At 51.1% G+C, this 25,767-nt stretch overlaps 2 protein-coding genes across 40 annotated transcripts in view; one reads left to right on the top strand and one right to left on the bottom strand.

Moving 5' to 3' along the window:
* The window catches only part of Celf3 (CUGBP, Elav-like family member 3), an 18,502-nt gene extending 6,036 nt beyond the window's left edge, over positions 1 to 12,466 (bottom strand). Inside the window, exons 1-13 of one of the 38 annotated variants that reach the window (XR_003954425.1) lie at positions 12,375 to 12,466; positions 11,500 to 11,605; positions 10,401 to 10,483; positions 5,886 to 5,934; positions 5,350 to 5,478; positions 5,175 to 5,254; positions 4,084 to 4,227; positions 3,816 to 3,957; positions 3,467 to 3,616; positions 2,899 to 3,048; positions 2,472 to 2,612; positions 2,081 to 2,224; positions 291 to 1,280 (exon numbers count right to left, since the gene is read on the bottom strand). Coding sequence is in view for 30 of the 38 variants with exons in the window: in NM_001379249.1 (NP_001366178.1) it covers positions 1,153 to 1,280; positions 2,081 to 2,224; positions 2,472 to 2,612; positions 2,899 to 3,048; positions 3,467 to 3,616; positions 3,816 to 3,957; positions 4,084 to 4,227; positions 5,175 to 5,254; positions 5,350 to 5,478; positions 5,886 to 5,934; positions 10,401 to 10,483; positions 11,500 to 11,644 (1,485 nt within the window). In the remaining 8 variants the exon portion in view is untranslated. Of the gene's footprint in view, positions 1 to 290; positions 1,281 to 2,080; positions 2,613 to 2,898; positions 3,049 to 3,362; positions 3,958 to 4,083; positions 4,228 to 5,174; positions 5,255 to 5,349; positions 5,479 to 5,786; positions 6,425 to 7,932; positions 8,030 to 10,400; positions 10,484 to 11,499 lie in introns of those variants that run through there. The other 37 variants (XR_003954426.1, XM_030252912.1, XM_030252913.1 and 34 more) reach the window with 37 other exon arrangements.
* On the top strand, positions 10,425 to 25,767 carry Riiad1 (regulatory subunit of type II PKA R-subunit (RIIa) domain containing 1). 2 transcript variants are annotated; one of them, XM_011240190.3, is made up of 7 exons: positions 10,425 to 10,513; positions 17,396 to 17,500; positions 17,829 to 17,929; positions 18,512 to 18,588; positions 23,820 to 23,866; positions 24,868 to 24,994; positions 25,656 to 25,767. In XM_011240190.3, the coding sequence occupies exons 2-6, from the start codon at positions 17,437 to 17,439 to the stop codon at positions 24,936 to 24,938; spliced, it is 360 nt and encodes a 119-aa protein (XP_011238492.1). In that variant the 5' UTR covers positions 10,425 to 10,513; positions 17,396 to 17,436; the 3' UTR covers positions 24,939 to 24,994; positions 25,656 to 25,767. The 2 variants fall into 2 exon arrangements, with proteins under 2 accessions (XP_011238492.1, NP_079782.1); NM_025506.2 differs by lacking the exon at positions 10,425 to 10,513 and adding an exon at positions 17,160 to 17,255 and having other exon boundaries at positions 17,432 to 17,500; positions 25,656 to 25,766.

Below are 25,767 nucleotides of genomic sequence, written 5' to 3'. Positions count from 1 at the left end.
AGGGGAGCATCCGCAGAGACTGGGATGACTCAGAGGGGCTTAGGGATGGAGTCTCATGGGTGACACCACTCCCAGCCCTTAGCGTTCTCATTCCTTTTTGGAAAGGAACATAGGAAGCAAAAGAACAATGCACAGACCACAGACCACAGTCACCAACCACTGTTGACCACGCACATCCCGCGAGCTGCCCCGGCCCTGAGCCTGGGCTGGGGGCTGTTTCCCTCCATAGCCCCTCCCCAGATAACAAACAATTGGCTCCAAAGACAACACGCTCGTTCCATGCAACTTACAGGGGCCCGGAGCAGGGGTCCGGGATGGGGGCTTCAGCCGACAATGGACACGGACCCTGGGCTGGGGACCCCCAGGGTGGGGGGAGTTAAGCAGCCAGGATTGGGGGGAAAGGGGAGAAACAGAAATGTGGGTATTGTTCTTGGGTTGTGATTTTTCAGGTTTGGTCCAAGGGAGATTAAACAAAGTTAGGAAGGGCTACCGGTCTGTGCCCCAAGGTCAGATGGCAGCCTACAATGGGCTGGGGACTCCTCAGTATGATTCTACTTCCTCCTCCAAACCAAGCCACACCCACTCCCATCTGTCTGGTGTTCTGCCCCAAGGTCCACTGCCCTGGGAAAACCACCTGCAGTTCAGGGCAATGGGAACTGCTGTGTCTCTGCCTCTCTGGAGATCAGGTTTCAAAATCAAGTTGCTCTGTGACCCTCCAGTTCTCCAAACCAGTCTCCTGGCCCCCAAAACCTACAATACTAATTCCATCCAACCCAAAAGAAAACCAGAAAGAGAAAGACACAGACACATGGACGCTGACCAGACAAACAAGACCAAATACTGTGGAAAACTCTAGGAGCAGACACAGGTGTAGACTTGTCTCCTCTGGGGTGGTTGTGTGTGTGTGTGTGTGTGTGTGTGTGTGTGTGTGTGTGTGTTGTACATATGCACACACATGTCTATGTGGGTAGGAGACACAACTGACTGAACAATAATAGCTGGGTAGTGGCCCAAATCCCTTTTCCTCGTGTCCAGCATCAGGGTGGGGTGGGTGGTAATGAAGGGGTAGGGCATTCACTTAAGGGGTCTGGCTGCAGTGTGTGGATCCGGACATTGAGGTCACAGAACAGGAGCAGCACCCACCTGAAGCCCTTAGTAGGGCCTGTTTGCATCCTTAGGCCGCTTTAGCTGGACTTTGAGGCGCTTCATGCCAATCTGGAAACCGTTCATAGCCTGGATGGCAGCCTGGGCACTGGCCGGATTGTCGAAACTCACAAAGCCTGAGGTGAGAAGGGCATGAGGCCTGGCCCAGCCCTCCATCACTGTCCTGCCTGCCACAGGGCCCACTTGTGTGGTTTCCCACCCTACTTCTTCCGGGCATCTCTAATACCATGAAACCTGCCTGGCACATAGTAGGCATTCAGAAATCGTTTGTTGATGATAGATTTAATGAGTGAATCCAGTCCAGCCATTCACACAAACTAGGATGTACTTTCCAGTATTCTTTGAAGAGTGGCCCCTTCCTCAGCCTGAGAGCTCTCAAAAACATTCCTTTTGGAAGTCCCATAGGTGATTTTTGAAACAAGGGACTGTAGGACGCTTCCAAAGACAGGAAAACAACAGAAAGAAACCTATGTCCTTTTGAAATCTAGTATTTCCACACTACATGAAAGGAGGTTGGGTTCCGTGTGTGTGTGTGTGTGTGTGTGTGTGTGTGTGTGTGTGTGTGTGTGTGAGAGAGAGAGAGAGAGAGAGAGAGAGAGAGAGAGAGAGAGAGAGAGAGAGAGGAGGAGGATAGAATCTAGGACCTCATGCCACTAAATGCACTCTGATCTCTGAACTACAATCTCTAGCCCCAAGGCTGACTCTTAAGGAAGATGAAGCTGTGACTTTTCTAGGCTTGAGTGGAAACTATGGGATGGTGGGTGTGGCAGAGATGGTTCTTTTTTGGCCTTGGATACACAGGCTTTCAAATACAGAGTTCGTTGAGGCCCTAAATGCCTTCAGATGTGACGAACTCAGTCCTAAGAGTTCAAACAAAAATGTCCATACTCTGTCTTTTGGATCATCATATTCTTACCAAAACATTTGCTCTGATTGGTGGCCCGGTCAACAAAGACTTTGGCTGAGATGACATGACCAAAAGGGACAAACATCTGGAGGATCTCTGAGTCTGTGAACTCCTGGGGCAGGTGGTAGATGAAGATGTTGCAGCCATCAGGGCCTGGGTGGCAGCAGAGACAGAAGGGGTAGCTCAGAGACTGGGAAGTGCAGACTGCATTGGCAGAGATGAGGGTGACAGCGGCCACCAGTCCTGGCCCCAGCAGTGTGGGCCAGGGCTCCCCACTCCTTCAGTCCTCACACACAAGCCCAGAGCCTGGGAAAGAGCCATCGGGAGTACCCAAGCCCACACATGGGCGTTCTTATCCCTGCAGGTTCTCAGCTATCAGGACCCTGCCCTAGGCTGGCACCTTCCCGTTGCTGCTGCTGTTGCTGTTGCTGCTGCTGCTGCTGCTGCTGTTGCTGAGGTGGTGGTGGGGGCTGCTGGGCAACCAGGGCTGGAGGCTGCGGGAACGCAGGTGCAACCAGGCTGTAGGCTGCGGGGTACGCTGCTGAGGTGGTGAAGACAGAGAAAGCTAATGGGTTCCCCTGACTCGGCACAACCAACCTAGTCTCCCCCCTCAGCCCAAACCAGTGGAATCCACAGGCCTAGAGGACGTCAGGGATGAGGCTTCCTCAGACAAGTCCTGAGTGTGTGCCACTCTCACAAGCACAGCTTCTCAGGAAGGCCTGAGGGTGTGGTTGGCAGAGAATGGAGAAGCTCAGACTATAGTTCCTAGATGGGTTGCCCTATGCGAGTCCGCCCACCTGGGCAGGGCCTGGGCTAGAGAGCCTCACCTGTGTAGTGCTGCATTCCTGCATAGGCCTGCTGGAGAGGGTCCACGGGGGCTGCCGGGCTCTGGGCTGCAGAGAGCATCACAAGCCATGAGTGGGCCTGGGACATTATGGGAACCCCGCCAGCACTTCTCTCAGCAGACAGAGCCTCATCTGGGGGGTGGGGTGAGATGAGAAGGGAAATGCATGTGGCAGTAGGCAAGTCCCGAGACTGACATGCCACTTTAGTCACCATGCTAAGAAGGCCTCAGCTGCCCTAGCCAAGAACCCAAAGAATGCCTGAGCTCAGGAGCCATGCCTTTAATTCCATGCTCAGGGAAGAGCTAGGCAGATCTTTGTGAGTTCAAGGCCAACCACACAGAGAGACCCTGTCTCAAAAAAACATTTTACAAACAAACAAGTAAGAAAGAAAGGAAGGGAGGAACCCGAGGAGCATTTCCGCCCAGGAAGAGAGCAAGAAAAAGCACCTTAAGCCCTGAGGTTGGAGAGGGAAGGTGAGCCATGGCTGCCAGCAATGGGAGTAGTGGCCCGGGTGGCTGATGGAGCAAGGTGGGCAGGCAGAGAGCCCCACCTGGGTAAGGGTGAACCCCGTTGGGATACAGAGCATCCGGGGCAGGCTGCCCTGTAGGCTGGGTGGGCACCGGGCTGTAGCCGTTGACGCCCAAGGCAGCAGGGATGGCAGAGACGGGCGTGGCAGCAATGGCAGGAGGGGTGCTGGTTCCTAGGAAGGAGAACATGACAGCAACAGAGCAGAGAGGCAGGCACACAGATGCAGAGAAAATCTGGGGGGTGAGGTGGGGGGCAGAGTGGAGCAGAAGGCCCTTCTCTGGCCCCTGAGCACCTCCTGCACCCCATGGTTTCCCCCTGGTCACTGTCACCATGTTGTCATTCGCTGCCCAGCTGCCTAGCACAGGCCTTACCTGAGGATGGAGTGATGGGGGTGGCGATGAGGCCATTGGCACTGATGGCAGCCATGTGCTGCATCTGCACGGCAGCCATGGTGGCCATAGGGCTGAGGTAGGCACTGTGAGCTGCTACCAGGGCCGCCTGCTGCTGCATCAGCTGTGGGATGGGGAGAGGAGAGTAGGGCCCGGCCCCCAGCACCTGGGCTTTGGTGTTTAGAGGGTGGGTCTGGAAGGACATGGAGATGAGCAAGATCTAGCACTGAGGGTGGGAGGGTATGCTTACGGCCTGGGTGTAGGCGCTGTAGGCTCCAAACTGGAGGGCGATCGGGCTGAACATGCCCAGCTGGGTAGCCACCTGCTGCATTCGACGGAGACCTCGCTCCTTCTCCGTGTCAGCAAACTTTACCACCAGGCTGGATGAGGCACCCTGGGCATGGGCCCCACATGTCACAGGAAGAGTCAGAATCTGCTCCCTGGGGGACCTCGTCTGGCCTCAGGCCTCCTTGGGAGCACAGCCATTACAGTGCCCAATCCAAATGGGGAGACCCTAATCCCACCACCTCCCTGCAATGGGATATGTAAAAGGCTAGATAGAATTGAGGAATGTGAACGTAAGTGCAAAAAAACAAAAAAACCCAAACTGAAGCAAAAAAAAAAAAAAAAAAAAAAAAAAAAAAAAAAAACCAGACAGGCCTGTGGAAATAGAAAGGATGGCACTGAGAGACGTCTGTGCTGGCAATCCACAGCGGATTAGCTGTGGGGAATGTTAAGCTGCCCCATCTCCCTGCCATGATTCTGGACCCACGCCCAGGTCTCATGGAGTGCTCAGTGGGTGCCACAGCACATTTTAACGTTAGCCTGAGCCAAATCAAATCTAAATCGGAATATTGGCAAGTATTGTTAGAGAGTCCTAGACTCAGAGGTGAAGGGGCCCAGCCAGCTGATTCAGTTCTCCGTCTGATGTCTGAACTTTTGAGTTGTGAGAGGCCCACATCTGTTTGAAGCAACTCGTTAGGTTCCAGCTGGGATTCCAGCTCATACGCAACTGAACGAACACTAACATTTAGGGACAGCAGGTATCAACATGTGCTGTGCAGAGGTGGGGCCTCTAAACCAGGGTCCCGACACCCCAAGAGATGAGGTGGGGTCGGGAGGGTAGAGAAGCGATAGGAGCTAAGAGGGGAGGCTGGAGAGGAGCGGAAGGGAATTGGACTAGAGAAGAGCAGCAGCTATGGGAGTGTGGTATTTGATTCGTTGATTCTTTTGGGAAAGTTCATTACAAGTCCTATCCTGAATGGAAGTGTGCTCTGTGCCAGGGCCTGGCAAGTGTGCCAGTGGGAGAGAGAGACAAGGAAGGAGGGGACTGGGGCTCACCGGTAGGGTCCGGCTGCTGTGAAGGGTGTTGATGGCTGCCTGGGCCTCAGCGTGAGTCTGGAACTTCACAAAGGCACAGCCTAGAGTAAGTGGATGGGGTGGAGAAGAGCGGTAAGTGCCTACCATGAAGGCACCCTACTGGGTCCTGCAGTGAAGGGATAAGGCAGAGGGCTACCTTTGCTGGTACCGTCTGGCCCCCGGAGCACAGTGCACTCGTCTATAGTCCCAAATGGTTCAAACATCTTCCGGACATCCTCATCTGTCTGCTGCTTTCCTAGCATGCCCACAAAGAGCTTCCGGTCTTCTGGGGGGTGGGGCGTAGGAGGGGAGGAATGTACGGGGCCTCCTGACCACTTTCCCAGCCCTCCACCTTCACGCATCCCTGTTGCTCCTGACACCACCTCCCCCATCCTGGGAAACTGTGGCTCGAGGGTGTGAAGAACTGATAGTTGGGAATTAGAGTTCAGTAACATGCAGAACTCAGCTCTGAAGGACGTGAACTCTACTTGGCCTCCGCTTTGTAATCTCTGCAAATGGGCCAGATCTCCTACCTTCACCACTCCTACCGCCCACTCCTTAACCCAACCTCAGCAGATAATTCTTTAGCATTACCAGACTTCCTTCCTCAAGAAAGGCTGTCCTTCAGCTCCATCAAGCCCTGGGCCTGGGGGGTAGGAGAAAAGGGGCTAAAGCCAAAGTTATAGAACCTACCTCCTCGACTCTCGCTGTCGGCTGGCTTGACCTGGATCGGCCTGTTCATCTATAGGAGAGAAAAAAAGCAAGCTGCCAGGGCCTCCTCAGAGCATCCGGAGGGATGAAGGGAGCGGAGTTGCCTCCACCCTCTCAGTTGATGGAAAGGAAAGGGTAGGCCCAACCTTGTCTAGAATTCAAACCTGAAGGGATTAGAGAAATTGGGGAGAGGGATGCGTTGGAAGATTTCATGGGGTGCAGCTCTGGGCTCAGGCTGGTCTCAGAATGGGTCACCCATAGGTGTTGCTCTCTTAGGTGAGGAAGGCCTGCTCTTGGGACCTAGGTCTTGAGTCAGAGCTCAACCAAGGAACCGGTCAACCAGAGCTGCCTCCATTCTGCAAAGTAAGCGCAAACAGGCTATCTCATAGAGAACCCCCAAGGAAGGCTGGGGGAGACCCAACAGAGGCCCAGAATTCCTTCTAACCACTGGAGGTGTGTCTGCCTCTTTCTGCTCCCCTACACCCCTTGACCCCAGGGGGAAGGCACTCGGGCAGCACAAAGGGAGCAGATGCCCAGTCTCCGTGGCAACGGGAGAATGCGCACCATGGCAACCGCCCACTCAGCCTGATTTATCCGTCCCCGTCGCCCTGGCGACCGTGGTGACGTCATCACTTCTGCCTCTCCACACACATCAGAGGAGGACTGGAGGGGGGTGGGAACAGGGTTTGCTGGGGGTAGAGTATTGGGTGGGGGCTGGGAGGTGGGGGAGGGGCCCAAGAAAGCATCCTGGTCTTGGAGAGAGGTGGAGCGAGTCCTACAGGGCCCATACTATTCCCGGTCTCTAGTTCCTGCGTCCCGCCTCCACAACCAATCCTTCCTATCCGAAGAACCAAGAAAGGGCTAAAGAAGCGCTGAAGGAGCGGAGGCTATCCGTGTTCCTTTGCAATCCTCCCTGACTCGGAAGTCCTCCAGAGCTCTATCCTCTCCCTGATACCCACAGTATCACTCTTTGTTCAGTCTTCAATGTGGGCAGAAAATTTTCTAGTTCTATTCTGTGTCTTGTTTGGTGAGTGGACTTGGGAAATACTCCTACAGGTTGATCTCCTTAACCAAGATGGCGAGTAACTGGAAAATAGAAGCAGGCAGCGTTCCGCCTCTGAACTTCTCTTGCTATTGAGGAGGACTCTGGCTGCTAGGGTCATACCCAGTCCCCTCACTCATGTGATGATGGGACAGTCTTAATTCCAGGGACCAAAACCATAAAAGAGGCATTCATTTACTTGCTAAGAGTGAGGCTTAGCTTAGGGTACTCTAAGGAAAGTCACTTAACTAACTGGAGCCTTGCCCCTCACTGGCTGTGTCCCTCCAGGCTCCAACTTCCTCTTCCGTTAAACAAGAGGATAGACCAGGAAGTCTGCAGCCAGATGCTACTCAACTTTGGTGCTCTCAAATTTGGAGACCTTGAGTGACATCCGCTAACATGGAGAAATAAATACAGCTCCTGGCTGGACTCTGCCAGCCAGGTGTTCACAGCCTTGGATCAAACCTGAGACTCATCTCCAATGATGTTCCTGCTCAGCCTTCCTTCCCCCCAAATCTCTGCATCTGAGAGCAGCTGGTGGGGGGTGGGAGGTCACCGGCACATAAATCCTCCTGCCAATCTGCCCCCAGCTTTACCTTCTACCAATCTGGGATTATCCTATCTGAAATTCAATCTCCTAAAGTGTGTGTGTGTGTGTGTGTGTGTGTGCGCGCGCGCGCGCGCGCGCACGACGCACCAGGGGAGGTCTATAGGCTAGAAACTTATGGCCATTCATCTCTTCTGTACTGAAGCCAAAACAGGAACTTCCCTCCCAGGCACCAGCACAGCTAGCCACACCCATCCCTCAAGATAGAATGAGTCAGAACCAGGGCCACAGCATGGGGCAATCTTAGATTGGCACTTTGCCCTATCCAACAAGTCTCTGGCAAGTTGCTGTTCTCTCAGAGACCGAGAACTTGGGAGAGAAATGATGTGATACCCGCCCTGCACAGGCTTCCAGCACAAAAATAGCATATCAATAAATACCCACGGCTGATGCGCACTCACACGGAGACACAGCCCAGACCACATTATGGATCTTGTGGACAGAACTCCCCACTCTCACAGAGGACTTCTCAGTACTCCTAATGCCCATTTTCAGCCCTCCCTCCCTGGCCTGGCACTTCCTGTGGGAAGCTCAGCTTTGTTAGCTCACCTGGGCACACCTGCCCCCTCCCCTGAGTCCAGCTGTACTGTGTTTACCTGGCAACCGGCAGGCACCTCATCCCTAGCTTCCACCCACCAGGTGATAAGCCCTCCCAAGGGCTGCCCAAAGAAGAAGGGGCTATTTATACCCCAGCCAGGGATCTCTAATCTGCTTTCCCTAACAGGACCACTGTTCAGGTCCATCCCCCTCATTAACAGTCCAGATCCCACCTCCAAAAAGAGCTTGTTCTCTCACAGAATCTAATTCTCTTGATGAGCAGGTCTGGAGCCCTGCCCCTCCTGGCTCCACAGTTGGTCCTGGTGTCCCAGAGACCATTATCCCTGCCTCGAGATGATGGGAAAACCCACAGCTTCAGAGTGGGAGTTTGATCCAGAACAGATGGGGGAAGATAAGCCAGGCAGAGGCATCCCTCATAACCAACTTCCAAGAGGCCACACCCTACTCAGAACAGACCCAGGAACCTGCCACAGAGCCATCCTGGGGACTCTTGCTGGAGAGGAGTGAGGCTCAACAGCCACAGGCCACTAGATTCTGGGTGATAAGGGGAGCAACACAGGCAGGCTAAAACTGCATGAGTTAAAATAGACCTTGCAGGAAGGTTTGCAGATTAGACAGTAGGAAAAACTTACTGACAGAACTATACACACACACAACTGAGGGGGCCACTTGGTAGGGTACAAAGGCAAAATTTGTTTATAGGTATCTCTTCCCTTAACTGACCTGAGTCACCTTTCTCAACCCCTTAGTGTGAGATTCCTGCTAGGAGAATGGAACCCTCCTTTCCTAATAGAAACTTTATCAGTCCCCCTGGATTCTGTCCACTGTGACAAAGGCCATTGTGGGAACTTAGTGTCACTTGGGAAGCCTGGAGCAGAGTGACAGAGCCATTCTTACCGGGTAGCCTTTCCTGGCTCCTATGTCCAGCCCACTGGCTTCTCAGGACAGCTTAACCTGAGCTTCACGGGCAGCTGGAGGAGCCAGATGCAGGGGAGATGTGCCTAGCTGGTACTGTGCTTTTGGGCGCCTGCCCATCCCTACACTGCCAAGTCCCTACTCTGGCCTCTTATGGGCTCCTTCCCCTGATTCTCCAGTTCCTGTAGGAAACCCACAGGAACAGAGGTAAAACCTGATTAGTGAGGGCCTTCTGGAAAGAAAAAAGAGGGGTAGCTGGGACTCAGCAGCTCGCATGTATCCCTAACCTGGCCTGTCAGGTGCTCACATGCATGTGTGCATGAGCGAGTGCATGCTTACTCTAGACCCCTGTGTCTGTCCACACCCATGCTCCCTCCCTCCACTCTGGGCAATGGCAGTTCCTGTTGGTTGGGATAAGATGGTTGAGGCGGGCTACAGGAGGACCTCAAGAGAGTCTGAAGTTGGGGCAGTTTAAGTAGTTTTTTCATTTTCCATAGCTCCACCCCATCTGTTTTGTCTGTTTCCTCTCAGGAGGATGGGTGGTCAGTACCATTCTGTGTCCCATGTGGGAAGGAAGCAGAGGCTAGGACAGATGTCTCCAGCCCCTAGACAGTGCTGGGACTCAATCTGAGAGAAAACAGAAGCAGATAGATGGCCAAAAGGACCAGGAGGCTTCTTGATGTCTGTTCTCAGTTACCAACCCAGGCTTGTAGAAGACTGTCTCAGAAGAAGAAGAAGAAGGGGGAAAAAGTCACTTTGCAGAAGGGAAGCCACTTCAGAGCCATCTCTACTCCCCAGGCACACCTGGTAGGGTCAAGCCTGATCTTCCATGATGGTGTCGGCTCGTGTTTGCTGTCCCCAAACTCCCGGCCTTCTCTACTTTGATGCCCTGTGGCTCTGTTTTAGAGTGTTTCCTGAGAGTCAGGCAGGGGAGCCTGTGTGTGATCTCAGACAGCAGCACAGAACAGTCCAGCAGGCCCAGCTGCTGGTTCTCAGGGCAGCAGCGCCCCTCCCCCATCTCACAGCCCAGCCTGTCTTAGCACCACAAAAGAGCGCCTGGGTGCCCCGTGCTCCATCTGACACAGGTGACCCGTCTACTCTACCTTCCTCCCATACAGCTAAGTCTTCCCTCTTGCATGGCCTGGGGACACACTGGGGCGTGGGGGAGGAGCATGCGCTCCTCAGAAAAGGTCACTCCACCAATCATTCCTGTTTCACACCTCTACGGAGGGAAAGGGATGCTTACAGGGACTTCAGTGATGAAGAGGTGGAAAATAGCTCGGTGTCCTAGGAGGGCGATGGGTCCGAAGCCACTCCTAAGGCTATTGGGGGGGGGGGGAAGGTGGGGGCTGACCGTGCTGAGCATAGAACTCACCCCTGGGAGAGTCTTCTGTTCGTGCAGGGCACTCTGGGCCTTCAGGGCTGAATCGCGAGCACAGTACGTCAGGAAAGCACATCCTGAGGACACAGGCAGAGAGACAGTGTCAGGTGAGTCCTCATGTTCCCCTTCCTAAGGGGCTTCCCTGCCAGACCAAGGACCTGGAGGAGCGATTTTCCCCTTCTGGACATCTCTACCTGCTTGGCTGGGGAGGGAGGAGGCATTTATCCAGAGGTTTAAAAATTATACCCTATCTCTGGGTCAGAGACCTGGAGGTGAGAGACGTGGGAGAGCATTTGCTCTGTTGATGGAACTGGGGACAGAAAGAGCTGTGATCTCCAAACAAGTAGTAGTGTGCGCGCGCTCTTGCTCGCTCTCTTTTCCCTTTTCTCCCTCACCTCCCCGCCCCCGTCCCATCTTGACCATCATCACCCTCTCTTCCATTTTCCCTACTTCTCGAATCTCCTAGACTTCACAAGAGACAGGTGCGCAGAGTGCGCGGAGAAGGAAGCGACAGCCGGAAGTGCTTTTTCCCCAGAACCCAAAGATTTCAGGAAGTCTTGTGGCCCTGGGTCCCCGGAGCTTGGAGCTCTCCAAGTGCTGATCCAAGCCAGCTCTGCTTAGCAGCACAGCGCTTGGAGAGACCTCAGGAACCTCTTCCTAATAACTTTCTAAAACCAGTCTCTCTTGTCCATGCTCCTCTCCCCGGCTCCTTCATCTTAGTCCTGGGTTGCCCTGGTTTGACTGTGGCCACTCTTTCTAGGTTAAACACACCTGACCAGCCATCCCAACATTATCTGGGGCTTCTCACATTGTCAGTCTTGATCATCTCCTAAAACTTGTCCTTCTCATCCTTCTGTTCATCCCATGCCACCAACGCCCTCCTCCATCTCGTGCAGAGTTCCCCTTAGTTTTTCACCTTATGGTCCCTGTCTCTCAGCTGAGTTCTCACTTAGTTCCTTTATCCAGTCCTTCAGCCCCTGGACTCTGCTTCCAAATCAGCCCTTTCCAGCCACTCCATCCCCCCAGCCTCCTCCATCCTTCTTGCCTAGCAGGCCACTCAGTGCCTCCTCTCCAGCCTGGCCTGACCCCTCACCCTTGTGCAGCCCGGTGTACTTGTCCTTGATGACAGTCAGCTCGAAGATCCGACCAAACTGCTCGAAGATGGGCTTCAGGTCCTTTTCCTCCAGATGCCTCGGGATCTGCCCCACAAACAGCTTGATGGCATCTGGCTCCTTCATTGGGGCGGCCCAGGAGGAGGGGCCGGGGGTGGGGGAGCAGGGAGAGGACCAAAGACAAGGGAAGCTGCCCAACCAGGAGGCAGGTGGTAGGGCCCAGGGGCCCAGCAGGGCCAGCTTTTCCTTTGGCCCCCAACCACACTGCTGAGCAGAGGAGGGCTCTTCACACAAAGGAGGCCTGGGGAGTTGAGGGCTAGGGGTCAGGGGTCTAGGCAGACAGTGTCAGGCCACCAGGGGCATAGCCCAAGCAAAGGATCTCCCTCCCAGAGATCTGGCAAATATCCCAGGCTGAGGGTCAGGGTGACCAAACCCTGGGGCGTTTGGGTGGTAGCTGGAACGGTGGAGCTCAGAGGGCGGGAGCAAAGGCACAGATGCCAAAGGAGATGGGGTAAAGTCAGAAGAGGGCGATAGGAAAGAGGCTGAGGGGCTAGGGGACTGCTATGGTTGCCAGCAGCGTCATGAGGGGGTCCCTGCTCCTGATGTGGGGCAGGTGACTCTCTCGTTGGCTTCCTAGGGAAGACACCTCCCTGTGGCTGATCCTTCTGCTGGGTCCGAAGATCCCTGATGCCAAATGCTTGATCTCTGATGGCGGCAGGGCTTCGGGGGTCCCTTCTGCCCTGTCCCCTTCAGGTTCTCCCTAGACCCCCCCCTCCCACCCCCACCCTGTATGGTTCCCCGGCCTGGGCTGTTGCCGGCTACTCCCGACACTAGGGCTGCCTGCTTTCCCGGTCACCTGGGTCCCGGAGCTCTGCTCTCCGGCCGCGCTCTCCTCAACAAAAACCTCCCCCCCCTCCACACCCCCCCTCCCCACTCCCACCTCCTTTCCCCTGACATCAGTGATGTCAGTCTCAGGGGTGGAATACAAATTCTCTACCCTGGAGAGAGACGCACAACCCGGGCAAGAGCCACGCCCTCTTTCTATCTCTATCCTCCCTGACTCCCTTTCTGCCCCAGAAGAGCAGCTGGTCTTGATAACAACCCTTCCCCCATCTTACTCCCCAATCAGGAGTTGGGCAAGAGACGAAGATGGAGAATTTATAGAGGAGCCCTAGGGTGGGGTCCATTGTTCCGGGGGTTGGAGCTGTCCCCGGTGCTGGAAGAGGAAGAGCAGACCCGGGAGATGGAAGCTGGGAGGGGGGGGGGGGGCGGTGAGGAGAGGGCAGCCTGGCCTTTGGGGAGTCTGAGAGTGAGAACCCAAGGAAGGAAACAAGGAAAAGAAATGAGAAAGATCAGTCAGGCAGGTTGAAGGGCAGACAGGGAGGTGTAGATGAGGAAGGAAGCAGCCACAGGGTCTAGGAGGAAAACAGCAAAAGTGAGATGGAGAGTAAAAAAATTTGAACGGGTGTGGAAAAGGAGAGAGCTGGTGGGAGTGAGTGCAGAGAGAGTCTGCATACTTTTCCAGAAAAAGAAACAAGGGAAGCTATAGCAGTCTGGCATTTTCAGACACCCCCTTCCTTCTCTCTGGGGGTGTTGTGTGTATGAGTGCTTGGGCAGGGAGGCAGCGGCTGGTGGCAGCTCTCGTATTATCCTTGTAGACCAAGACTGCACACAGCGTCTAGCATGATGTCTTGCTTACACATAGTAGGTGCTTATCAAATGTAAAGAACCTGTGACAAGTAGAGAATCTTGATTCCTTCTGTGGGAACAGGCACAGATGCCAGGCTCCCCTTGAGGGCAAAGTACCCCATTTCTCCTTCCTTTGCTTCCTTTGGTTGGGTTCCTAGAGTAGATCTCAGAGTCAGATGAAAGGAGGCAAAAAAAAAAAAAAAAAAAAAATAGAAACTATTTTTCTCCAAAACAGTTATACTTCTAAACCTGGTTGTATGTTCCAGGTTGGCCCTCTGTGCTCCAGCCCCATACCTGCCCCATGTGTCTGTTGGCATCAGCTCTCTGTGATAGCAATCCTGGCTCACCATCCATCCATTCTCCACTGGCAGCTTCCATAGAACACCCTGCTTCCCCTTCTGCCCAGGGTGGAGCAGCTGTCTCTGAGACTCCCAGATGCATCCCAGAGGCCTCCATTCCTGAGTTATCACAGCAAGCAGGTTCCTCCTCTGAAACTGAAATAACACTGCCACATCCTAGGGATTGTCCCAAATGTGCTAGACCACCCTTTATGATATGGATCAAGAAACTAAGACACAGAGTGATTAAATAACTCGCCAAGATCACACAGCTAGAAACACCTTCGTAAGATTCCAGCCTGGGCAAGGTGGGGCCTGAGGTCAGGCACTGAATGCCCACACCCAGCCTTGCAGGAATGAACTGATGTGAACCTGGCCTTTCTTTACCTCTGTGCTCACTGAAACATTGAGGAAGACTTTGTGCTTCCTGCTACTGCCCTGTTCCCTACTGACTGCTTCTGACTCCTTTAATCTGGCTCTCTGTAGCCTGAAGCTAGATTCGGTGAGGTGTATATAAATATATATGTGAGTGAAGTGAATGTATGTGCAGAGCCTTGGTTACACTTCATCATGCAGATGCTCAGGCCCTCCCAGTAGGGTGCCCTAAAATGTGTTGGGAGGGTGAGGTCATAGGAGACTCCACACTGAGTGGCCTGGAGATGCCATGGGAGTGCCAGGGGACCAGGAAGTTGAAAGCTGTAATTCTCCACAGTAACTTTCCATTCACCTGCCCCACCCCCACTTCTCCATTCTTGCCTTCTAATCTGATCTTGACATTTATGGAGACGCTAAACAGATCACGCCCTGTGAATGTGGGAGACCCCGCTGACAGGCCCACTGATCTCATTACCCTGTGTCTTCTCAGCAGATCTGCCGCCCTGCTGCCCATTCAGGCTCGAGCCTAATCACATTAATCGAAATATTAAACATTCACAAAAATGAATTTCAATGAACCCCTCTTGTTCCTTTTCCCAGGCAGCAACTTGGAGAGAGCTAGAGTCAGCAAAGAATTTTCAATCCTTTGCTTAGTGTCCAGTCTATATTGGTACGGTCTGAGAGAGGGTAGAGGGTACTCCGGAGACTCTCCTAGCTGAGTGGCTATGGGTATGTCTCTGAAGTTCTGTCACTCTGAGGGGATGGCAGCTCTGTGAGGTAACGACTAAGGAGCTCTGTGACTCAGAAGCCCATCCTTGGGACCCTCTTTCTGGGGAAAGGAGGCTTCAGGCTGTAATTCCCCCAGGGGATTTTTCCAAAGCTCACTCTTTCCTATTACTCTTCAGCCAAAGCTAAGTTGCTATGTATTAAAAAAAATTACTGACTTTAAGGTGCTGGAGAGATGGCTCAGCAGTTAAGACCACTGGCTGCTCTTTCAGAGGACCCAGGTTCAATTCCCAGCACCTATATCACAACTAACAATCACATGTAACTCCAGTTCCAGGAGACCTTAGGCCCTTTCCTGGCCTCCACAGCAATACACATACATGATACCCAAATATACATGCAGGAAGACACCTATACATATAAAAATAGGGTTAAGAATGGTAGCACATCCCTTTAATTCCAGCTCTTGGAAGGTAGAGGCAGGCAATCTCTGTTCCAGGCCAGCCTGGTCTACATAGCAAGTTCCACCACAGCCAGGGCTACATAGAAAGACAACAAGCCCCCAACAGGTTATTGATTTTACATTGCTATCTTCTTCCTCTTCCTCTTCCTCTTCCTCTTCCTCTTCCTCTTCCTCTTCCTCCTCCTCCTCCTCCTATTCCTCCTCCTCCTCCTCTTCCTCCTCCTCCTCCTCTTCCTCCTCCTCCTCCTCTTCTTCTTCTTCTTCTTCTTCTTCTTCTTCTTCTTCTTCTTCTTCTTCTTCTTCTTCTTCTTCTTCTATCTTCACTATTATGATTTTATTGTGTATGGGGTGAGTGTGCCACAGTGTGTGTGTGAAGGTCAAAGGACTCTCAAGAGTGGATCCTCTAATTCCTTCCTCCTTTACTGGGGTTCGGGGATCAAATTTGGGACTTGAGGTTTATGGGATGTTTTACCCATTGACCATCTTGCTGGCTTGTTTACTGCCTGTTTGTTTTTTGAAACATGATCTCACTATGTAGCCCTGGCTGTCCTGGAACTCGATACACAGACCATACTGGCTTCAAACTCATGAAGACCCTCTTTGCCTCTGCCTCAGGAGTGCTAGGAATAAAGGTGTGTACTTGTTTACTGACTTTTAAATAATTGTGTATTTGTTTATTTGGAGTAGGGTCTCCTGTATCCCAAGCTGGCCTGGAACTCACTATGTAGCCCAAGATAAACTTCTGGTCTTCCAGCCTCCACTTTCCAAGTCCTTGAGGTTACAGATATAACCCACTGTCTGTGTCTAGCTTGTGAAGTTACTTTGAAAAATAATTTTATGGAGCTGAATGATGGCACACACTTTTGATCCCCACACTTAGGAAACAGACACAGGCAGAGAGCTCTTGTGAGTTCGAGGCCAGCTTGGTCTGTGCAGTGAGTTCTAGGCCAGTCAGGGCTACAGCGAGACCTTATTTTGATTAGAGATCATCTTAAAGGACTGGGGAGATGGAAGTCCTGAGTCAAAAGCGTCAGCACTCTCGTAAAATGCTGGGTGCTGTCTTGAGTCTGTGCTTCCCTCGCTGGGGCAGCGGAGAATGTGGACATCTGTGGACTCCTGCACCCCAGGCCTTCCTGGCCAGTCACTGAGCTCCAGGCTCAGTGTAAGGTCAAATAGTGCGTGACTAACACGGGGTGAGGACCTCTTGTTTCTACATATGTGCACAGCACACACATGCACATGTGCACAACACAACACACACACACATGTGCACAGAAAGATTTTATTTAACCTACTATTTTCAAAACACTATTTGAACATGCAATGCATATAAAGTTATTGAAACAGTTTGCATTATTTTCTTCCATTAAGTCTTCAGGATCCAGAGTGCATGTTAAATGTCTGGCATATCTAACATAGCCGCATTTCAAGCATTTGGGAACTGAGAGACTGTGCCAGACACACTAGCTACAAGTCTATATGGATTTTATCTTAGTCTCTCCCTCCAACAGAAACTATCACCCTTTAGTAACCTCTGCTCTTGCTGGTGAAACAGTGCTTCTGGCAGATGGCAGCTTATCTCCCTCACTATTAACTCGATCGCCTAAAAAAAAAACAGATAAACAATCCAAACGATTGCTAACCCATATGGGCCTCTAGGAAGAGGCTTATAGCCACAGTCTGATTCACCTGCTTATGGGCTTGGGATTGTTAACGCTGTTTCTGTTTCTGCTGCTCTGGTGGAGGCCTTCAGATCACAGAGAGATCCCTCCTTGACATATCATTTAGCTGTTTTCTCATGCTGTGTCTTGGCTTGGGCATGGGGCAGGATTGGGGGTGGGGATTGTTCATGAATCCCAAACTCCTCTGATGCCTCTCTGAAGGTCTCTGCTGGGCACCATATTTCTGAACAGGGAAAGCTTGTGTGTGTGTGTGTGTGTGTGTGTGTGTGTGTGTGTGTGTGTGTGTGTTGACAGACAGGCTCCTGCCCTTTCCAGGCAACTATTTTAAGAACTGTGGTTTTATGTTTCATTTACCCTTCTAAATAGATACTAGAAAAACAAATCTTGCAGCCAATTAGTTTCCTTTCCTTTTTAAATTCAGTTGAAAGTGAGAGAAATAATTTACAATTTATGAGGAGCCTAAGGTGAAGAGAAAATTAATCTACCCGAGGAAGTCATTCCAAGAAGGGAACTTCCGCCCGAGTACCACCCAGGTCCCGCAGTCTGAGTTTGAGAATTACAGAGCTTGGATCCCACCATGCTCTGGGGTGATTTCATATTTTAGGAATCCAGGACTTCAATATCTACTGTCTGTCTACAGAACAGATGGAATGCTCGGCTTCTGCGCCAGAGGGAAGAGAAGAAGCCTGGATTTCTTTCGGCAAGCACAGTCAGTGCCTGCCCAAGTTGGGAGCTGGGTTCTGGGGGACCCTGAGCTAGGAACCTCTTCAGTGGTTTTCCTCTAGCTAAGAAAATGCACGATTTGAGGTCGGGCGAGTGGGATCAAGAAGAAAGGCTCATTTCATATACAATTCAGCTCAGTCTTTAAGTCTGAGAAAAGTACTCCCCTGAAGTCTCCAAGTCCAAGTTGATTTAGCTAGATTGCCCTTGCTTCCCTCGGTGCGACTAGGCCTTCCTTGCCTGGAAAGGATTGGTTTTATAAAGGGGCGGGGCGGGCAGCGGGGCGGGTCTTTGTTACTGGGCGGCTTGTCGCCTAGACAACCGAGTGTGCTTGATGGAGACCAGAGGCCATGGGATAGTGGGGCCGGATCCCGGAACGCTGAACCCGGAGCAACTGGAGCAGTTGCGAGATTTCAAGGTGCGTGAGTCGGCGTCGCCTAAAACCCGTTTCTATCAAAGTGAAGCTCCTCAAGTCTGAGGTCCATTAAACAGGGAGGAAGGTCCCGAGAAAGGGGAACGGGGCACGGGGCCTGTTCCCCCAGCTAAGTGCCAGAGGACTAGATGGAGTGACCGTGAACCCAACCCTCCAGGCACTTGAAAGTGCAAGGCGAACCAGATAGGGGTCTGGCCAGAGAAGCGACAGTGGGTGTAGCTTAGTTGGCAGAGTGCTTGCCTCGCATGCACAGACCACTGGGTTTCAATCCCCTTCACCTCATCCCCACCTGCATTAACTAGCACGCCCTAGGTAGCGGCAAGAGGATCTAGAGTTCAAGGCCAACTTCAGCAAGTTCCAGCCCAGCCCAGGCAATATGAATTTCTTCCAGAAGAGAAAAGAAATGAGGTTACCTCAAGAGAAAATCCGAAGACAGCTTTCAAGCACTCTAGGAAAAGACCTGGCTTATGTTCACTCCCCCGCACCCCACACAACTTAACGTGTCCTTTGAGGGTTGAATCCTGGAGCTGTCTCACTAGATCTTGACTCCTGGTTGTTGCTCCCCAGATCCAGACTCGGATCGCAAATGAAAAGTACTTGAGAACCCACAAAGAGGTGTCTCTGCTCATCAGCGGCTTCTTCAGGTAGGTGGCTTGACAGGCTGGCATTGGGGAGCTAGTAAGAACTTTACAAAGGTGGCTGGGAATAGATGAATGGATTACTATGTGTGCCTCTTTCTTTAGACAAACTTTTTTTTTTTTAAGATTTATTTATTATCTAAGTACACTGTAGCTGTCTACAGACGCACCAGAAGAGGGCGTCAGATCTCATTATGGATGGTTGTGAGCCACCATGTGGTTGCTAGGATTTGAACTCAGGACCTTCGGAAGAGCAGTTGGTGTTCTTAACCACTGGGCCATCTCTCCAGCCCTAGACAAACTCTTAAAGCCACACAGGGAGAACCTTCAGTTTGAGGCCAGCCTGAGCTACACAGTGAAACCCAGACTCAAAACTGTTCCTTTTCCTTTGATTTATTTATTGATTTTTAAAAACAGAGTCTCATATAGCCCAGAGTGGCTTCGAACACAAACTCATTATGTAGCATAGGCTAACCTTAAACTTGTGATGATTCTTTCGACCACACCATCCCAGGGCATCTTGGTTTTGACCTCTTAAAAGTTAGAGAATTAAAAAAAAAAAAAAAAAGTCAGAGAATTCCCAAGAGTCAACCGTTTGTAACTCCGACACTTGTGAGTTTTCTTCAGTTATCTCTACACTCTTTAAAACCATAATGTTAATTTGCTTCACCTGTAAAGACAAACATACATTGCATGTCCCTGGGAGAGCGTATGTGGCATTGGGGAGCAGCAGGCAGGCATCAGTGTAAAACACTGTTCTCTCCCACAGGAGGATAGGGTTCCAATAGTGCTCCTTTGCCTACCTGGGAACACTGTAGAAAAATGCCAAGGAGCCAAGGTATGGGCTCCAGCCAGTAACCGCAGCACTTGGGGAGAGGATCGCAAGTTCAAGGCCAGCCTGGACTACATTAGTGAGACCTTATTTCTAAAAACCAAAGAGAGAGAGAGAAAGTATCAGGGCAAAGTAATAATATTTTCCAAGTTTGATGGCAATCTCATGGCCCCGAAATTTGGAAGTCAGAGGCAGGAAGATTTGTGTGTTCAAGGCCAGTCTGATGACAGAGTAAAACCCTCTCTCAAAAAGCCAAACATCAATAAAGAAACAAATAAAATTTCCATTTCCCAGGGTGTCCTAGAACAGGCTTCTTCAGGGTATTCCATCTAAATAAATCTGAGAATGCAGAAAGGCCAGGTGGTGAAGGCGTTGGATCTAAGACACTAATCCTCTATTTAATTCCAGCACATGGGGGTCAGAGACAGGTGGATCTCTGTGAGTCTGAGGCCAGCTTGATCTACATAGAGAAGTCCAGCCATGGCTACATAGTGAGACCCTGTCTCAAAATAATCTCCTAATGGGGTAACAGGCAAAGATCTGAGGAATCATGGAGCAATGTGAACGGAAACAAGAGTACTACCTTGAATTCTGTTTGACTCCAGCCAATCAGCAAGGTTAAAGTAATGCTGGTGTCCATTGCTAGGGACTGGTTTGTTTTCTCATGTCGGCAGTCACCAAACTGCATTGTGATGGTGATCAATCTTTGGTTTATGTTACTGGTTTAATGTTCCAAGCTGGTGGTACCATGTGTGCCTCTACGTATTTATACTGTGATGGCATCTTGGTAACATTTGGTGACCCCCTCCCATCCCCCAGTGACACTATAAAAGGGAGGTAATGATGAATCTGAGACAGAGTTTAATTATATAGTCCTGGCTGGCCTGGAACTCACTCTGTAGACCAGGCTGGCCTCAAACTTAGAGATCTGCCCGCCTCTGCCTCCCGAGTGCTGGGGTTAAAGGTGTGCATCATATACCCAGCTCATTATTATTTATTAAAAGCCATTTTATGGGGGCTGGAGAGATGGCTCAGCGGTTATGCCCACTTGTTGCTCTTACACAGGACCTTGGTTTATTTCCCAACGCTCACAGGATGGCTTACAGCCTATAACTCCAGCTCTAGGGGTCCTGACAACTTCTGGCTTCCTTGGGCATCAGAGATACATGTAGTACATCTTCATACATGCAAACAAAACACTCATACACATCAAGTAAAAATAAATCTTAGAAGACGTAGAGGACAGCTTCTGTTGTTTCCGTTTCTGCAAATGACAAGTTAAGCTCAGATGAGAAGTATATTCATTCCTCAGGTTGCCGACCAAGGATCCCACCCCCTGGTTGTTCTCTACGGCACTGCATGCACAGGTGCGCACGGAACTTCTACGGCAGAACCATGGCTTAGCCATGTGTGAAGACCTGGGTTCAAGCCCAAGTCCTGGAGGTTTCCCAGGTCCTGTTGCTTTTCCTTGGATCTTTCTAGTTTTCATATTTTTGCCCATTTCTCCAAGGAGCTTCAGATTCACACAGTAGGCAGGGAAGGGATTAGTGGACACTGAGACCTGGCCTCTGGGAAGGGCAGATGATATTGTGCTAGCTGGGTGCACTGGTGCACACTTTTAATCTCAGCACTCAGAAGGCAGAGAAAGCAGATCTCTGTAAGTTCAAGGTGCCATCTAATCTATATAGTGAGTTCCAGACCAGCCAAGGCTACATACAGGGAACCTGTCTTAAAAAAAAAAAAAAAAAAATTCACAGTCATCTGCCTGTGTCAGATGTGGGGATGATGTTTGCATTTTTTATTCTAAAGGGAAATAAAGAATGAATGGCGTGGCTCCAGTTCTGGGACCTAAGTCTAAGCTGGGTATGGTTCTGGCAGAGAAACACTGAGGACCTGTGTTAGATCTACACCGGCATCATTCACAAACAAGGGATTAGCACACTGGGTGGTGAATGAGGGTGGAATTCTGGGTGGCCCTGTGTCTCTGCCCAGGAAGTTTCCAGGGAGAGATGGGGCATCTGGGACCAGCTCTGCAGTATCCCTGTAGCCCCCAAAGCCTTCCACTCCCTCCCTTTCCACCTCCCAAGGCCAACCAGCCAAGCCCAAGTGGCTTTGCTGCCCTGCAGCTCAGCTGGGCGAACTCCTCCTGGCTTCCTCCTCCCTCCTGGCTTCCTCCTCCCTCCTGGCTTCCTCCTCCCTCCTGGCTTCCTCCTGTGTGAAGAGGAAGGAGAAGAAAGGGCTAGGTGAAGGCAGCTTGCCTGTTCAGGCCTGTCCCTGGGGTGTGCTCTTGATGTGCAAGCCAGATGAAGCTGCAAACTGTTCCGGTTGGGAAGAGCGTCCTCAGATTGGGTTTTCTGGATTCTGTGATTTGTGGCCATTTAATAACTTAATAACTTCAATCTGGGCCTGAGAAATGAGAAATACAGAGACCAAACCTATTCCAGGTACCGAGAAACTGCAGACTCGGGGCTGGAGCTGCAGCTTCCTCAAAAGCTTAGTCAGACAAGTCTTCCTACAGCTCTGCCTATCACCCCTTGTCTAGAAGACTCTCCAGCGGCTCCTTCAAGCTTACAGCTCTCTCTATCACCCCTTGTCTAGAAGACTCTCCAGCGGCTCCTCAATGTTGCCTTTTCTGTTTGTTTTCAAACAACCTGTTGAAATATAGAGACAAATGACAAGTCTTAAGCTGGACAAACTTTCCCATGCATGGCTACACTCCCGATGGAGAAACAAACATCTCAGGTGATCTCAATACTAAGGGTTTCAGTGTCACAACACAGACCAGGCTGGCCTCAGCCTTTCCGGGTGGTGGGAGGACAGGTGCGAGCCGAGTCTAACAGCACACATCCATTGCCTTTTGTCTGTGGCATTCTCCAGTCCCTGCCACTTTGTGCCCACTTCCTTATACTCAGTACTACCTCCATCCTGCGACTGTGACTCCGGCACACACTGCCATTGCTGCCTTCTTTTTCACAGTGCCAGGCACCCTGGTGCCCTGTGCTAAGCACATGCTCTACCACTCTTCCCACCAGGAGTCTTCCTGTCTCCTCCACTCCGCATGTCTGCAAGCCAACCAGCCAGCCTTTCTAGTTATTCCCTAAACCCAGGGAGCCCAGGCAGACACCCCTGAGTGCTCTCCTGGACCCTGGGGATATAAGAGCAGATACAACCCAGCTGCTAACCCCAAGGCAGTCACACCCAGGACACAAGGCAGTCACACACACAGGACACAGGGCTGTTTGCATCTCTGGGTTTTGTTTGGTCTTGCTGTATCCCTGGCCCTGGGATGCTCTTGTCTTTCAATCTTTATTTTTGCTAGTCGAATTCCATTTGTATCACAAGGGCCCCTTTCAATACAATTACTCTTCTTTCTTTCTTTCTTTCTTTCTTTCTTTCTTTCTTTCTTTCTTTCTTTCTTCCTTCCTTCCTTCCTTCCTTCCTTCCTTCCTTCCTTCCCTCCCTCCTTCCTTTCTTTCTTTCTTTCTTTTTGTTTTTTCATGACAGGGTTTCTCTGTTGTAGCCCTGAGCCCTGGCTGTCCTGGAACTCACTCTGTAGACCAGGCTCTCCTCGAACTCAGAAATTTGCCTGCTTCTGCCTCCCAAGTGCTGGTATTAAAGGCGTGCACCACCACGCCCAGTGATGTTTGGTTTCTTTATAAGCAAAACAGGAATACAATTATCACAGGGATGTCATAAAGTGAGATAGTATTAGTACACATGTTTTATGAACTGTGAAACTTTCTGGACTATCAGACATTTCCAGTACCCTGGCTGCATTGAGACTTTGCCATTACCTTCATGTCTGTCTGCTGTGCAGCAGAGCTAATAACCCATTTGAAGTCCTTTAAAAAATGTTTTTTAGGTTGTTTATTGTCTCCCTGGCCTCGGGAAATCCACGGATAAACTTCCTCAGACCATCACAGGGCTGCATTCTGTCCATAAGGCATGGGCCTCTTGAGGACTTAGAAGACACTTCACATTTGCTTGGTCCTGAGTGTATGAAAGTGTTAGATGAGAAAGCCCCACCTGCCTCTCCGCAGCTCCTCTGTGGAATGAATATGGCTTAGGTTTGTTTACTGCTGTTTGAATGCTTGGTTTATGTTCTTTTGAGACAGGGTCTCACTGTGTAGACCAGGCTGGCCTGAACAACACAGAGATCCACCTGCCCATGTCTCCTGAGTGTGCACCATGCCTAGCCATTCCATTGTTTTGATCCTCATGTTTTTGTCTAAGATCTCCTGATCTATTGACTTCTAGAAGGGGAGGCCTGTCATTAAATTGCTTCCTAAAGAGCAAGATGGGGCAGTGGCTGCAACCTGCAGGACCCCCATTTATCTCCTCCTCCTCCTCCTCCTCCTCCTGCTCCTTCCTCCCTCCTTCTCCTTCTCCTTTTAATGTTTTACAGAGAAATGTTTCTGAAAAGACCGGACAACATTCTTGAATTTGCTGCACGTGAGTACAGTGGCATTGGGGTGTCCCACATGTCTGTGCAAGAAGCAGAATTGGGGATCTAGAGTTGGACAAGCCCGGGACTTTTTGTGGAGTCTGGGTTCCATTTTCACCTGATGTCCCTCATAGGAGCTATTTTTTGAAAGCCTTTTCATTCTCCTGTCTTTTTTTCTCAAAATGAGGCCAGAGCAGCACTGGGGCAGGACTTCTCTTGGTGAGGACTAAGAATTTTGAGATTCCCAAAGGAGAGTCAGGCAGCCATGGTCTATGGGGATCCCAAAGTGGTTTCTGACCCAAGCTGCCCACTAAAACCACCTGGGGAGCTTTTAAAAAATGCTGATGTTCAGGCCTGGTCTCTGGAGATTTTTATTTAATTAGTCTGGGGGGGGGAGCTGGGGGCTGGAAGGGGGTGGGGGGGGGCAGCCAAGGTTCTGAAGACTCCCCAGGTGATTTTAATGGACTTGGCTGCAGAGATGGCTTCCGGTCAAACAATATAGAGTGGGGAGCTGTGGCTGGTGTCTTGGGTGCAGTTAACCCTGGGAGCCCACAGTATTCTGAGCAGGCCTTCCCTGCCACAGCAGATGCACTGTGACTCACATTCTTCCTGGTGTAAAAATCATCTTCCGTCATCACGCTGTGAGCCTGGCTCTCCCAGGAGAGGGCGTTCTCTGAAAAGGCCTGCATGGCAAACTGAGTGGAGGGCAGGTCCTAAATGGACCAGGGGCAGAACACTCAGGATCTGGGAGGCCTTGGTGGCTCCCGGAGCTTCAGGTGGGCCAAGAGCAGAAAGCCTGGGCAACATGCACAGGCCTTACCTAGGATGGTTTCCTGGCACTCATGGGGATGGCTGCCAGGGACAGTACAGGCACCGAGATTGTGTTGTAAAGTGGGGACCACCAGTGAGCCCTGCTAGGACAAAGCATCCGATGTTTTAGCAGAGTAAGCTGTCGCCCAGGCTTTCCCCTTCAGCATTGATGATTGCGTTGTTCTGATTTTCGTCCCAGACTATTTCACGGATCCAAGACTTCCCAGCAGAATTCACATGCAGCTAATTAAAGAGAAGAAAGGAACCTAATTAGCAAAGCCACAATGCTCAGCTGCTGGGAGAAGCCAGAAGGAATCAAGCTTTGGGTGGGTGTTAGCCTCACTCTCGTGAAAAGCAGCACGGGTTTATGGATCCAGGCTGTGAAAGAATGCAAGTGGAGAAACAGCAGAGCAGTGTGGTAGCAGTAGGCCATTTTCCTGACAGTCTAGGGGGATAGAGGCTGTGATCAGAGGCCTGGAATTGGTCTCTGTGTCACTGACAGGAGTCTTTGGTCTAGTGAGGTGGATTGGGAAATGGATATGGGAGGTGTCCTGAGGTGCGGGGGCTGGGAAGGGGGGGTTCAGTACCAAGTCCTTTTCCTGAGCCCTAGAGGTGAGGAATTCCCTCCTACAGTCTTCCAACCACCTTGTACATCAGATTAGCCCTTAAGGCCATAGTGTGTTTTAGCTCCTCCTCCCTCCACAGGCAGAATAGTTCCTAAAGCCATTCTGAAGGCTGAAGAGGTTTTTTTTGTTGTTTTTTTTTTGTTTTGTTGTTTGTTTGTTTGTTTGTTTTTTATTTCTTTGTTTTTTCTTAATGTGAGGTGGGAAAGGCCTCACTCTTTTTTTTTTTTTTTTTTCTGAGACAGGGTTTCTCTGTGTAGCCCTGGCTGTCCTGGAACTCACTCTGTAGACCAGGCTGGCCTCGAACTCAGAAATCCACCTAAGGCCCCACTCCTAATCTAGTGAAACCACTTCTGTTTTGCAGGGTCATCTGGAGCCCTGAGAGCAGCATTGCCACCAGTGTGGATTTCCAAGCTGTGTGGGCCTTCTCCTATCAGGGGCCTTTAAGATACTGATTAAACCCAGATCTGCCTGCC

Source organism: Mus musculus, chromosome 3 (assembly GCF_000001635.26).
Source record: "Mus musculus strain C57BL/6J chromosome 3, GRCm38.p6 C57BL/6J".
In the NCBI taxonomy this organism is placed as follows: Eukaryota; Metazoa; Chordata; class Mammalia; order Rodentia; family Muridae; genus Mus; species Mus musculus.
This window is presented reverse-complemented; position numbering and strand designations above follow the sequence as displayed.

Bases quoted from the DNA above. Each gene is read 5' to 3' on its own strand.
- Riiad1 (XM_011240190.3), top strand. From the start codon at position 17,437: ATGGAATGCTCGGCTTCTGCGCCAGAGGGAAGAGAAGAAGCCTGGATT. The intron at 17,501-17,828 runs GTCAGTGCCTGC...CTTGTCGCCTAG, and splicing joins GATTTCTTTCGGCAAGCACA to ACAACCGAGTGTGCTTGATG. The intron at 18,589-23,819 runs GTAGGTGGCTTG...AATGTTTTACAG, and splicing joins CTCATCAGCGGCTTCTTCAG to AGAAATGTTTCTGAAAAGAC.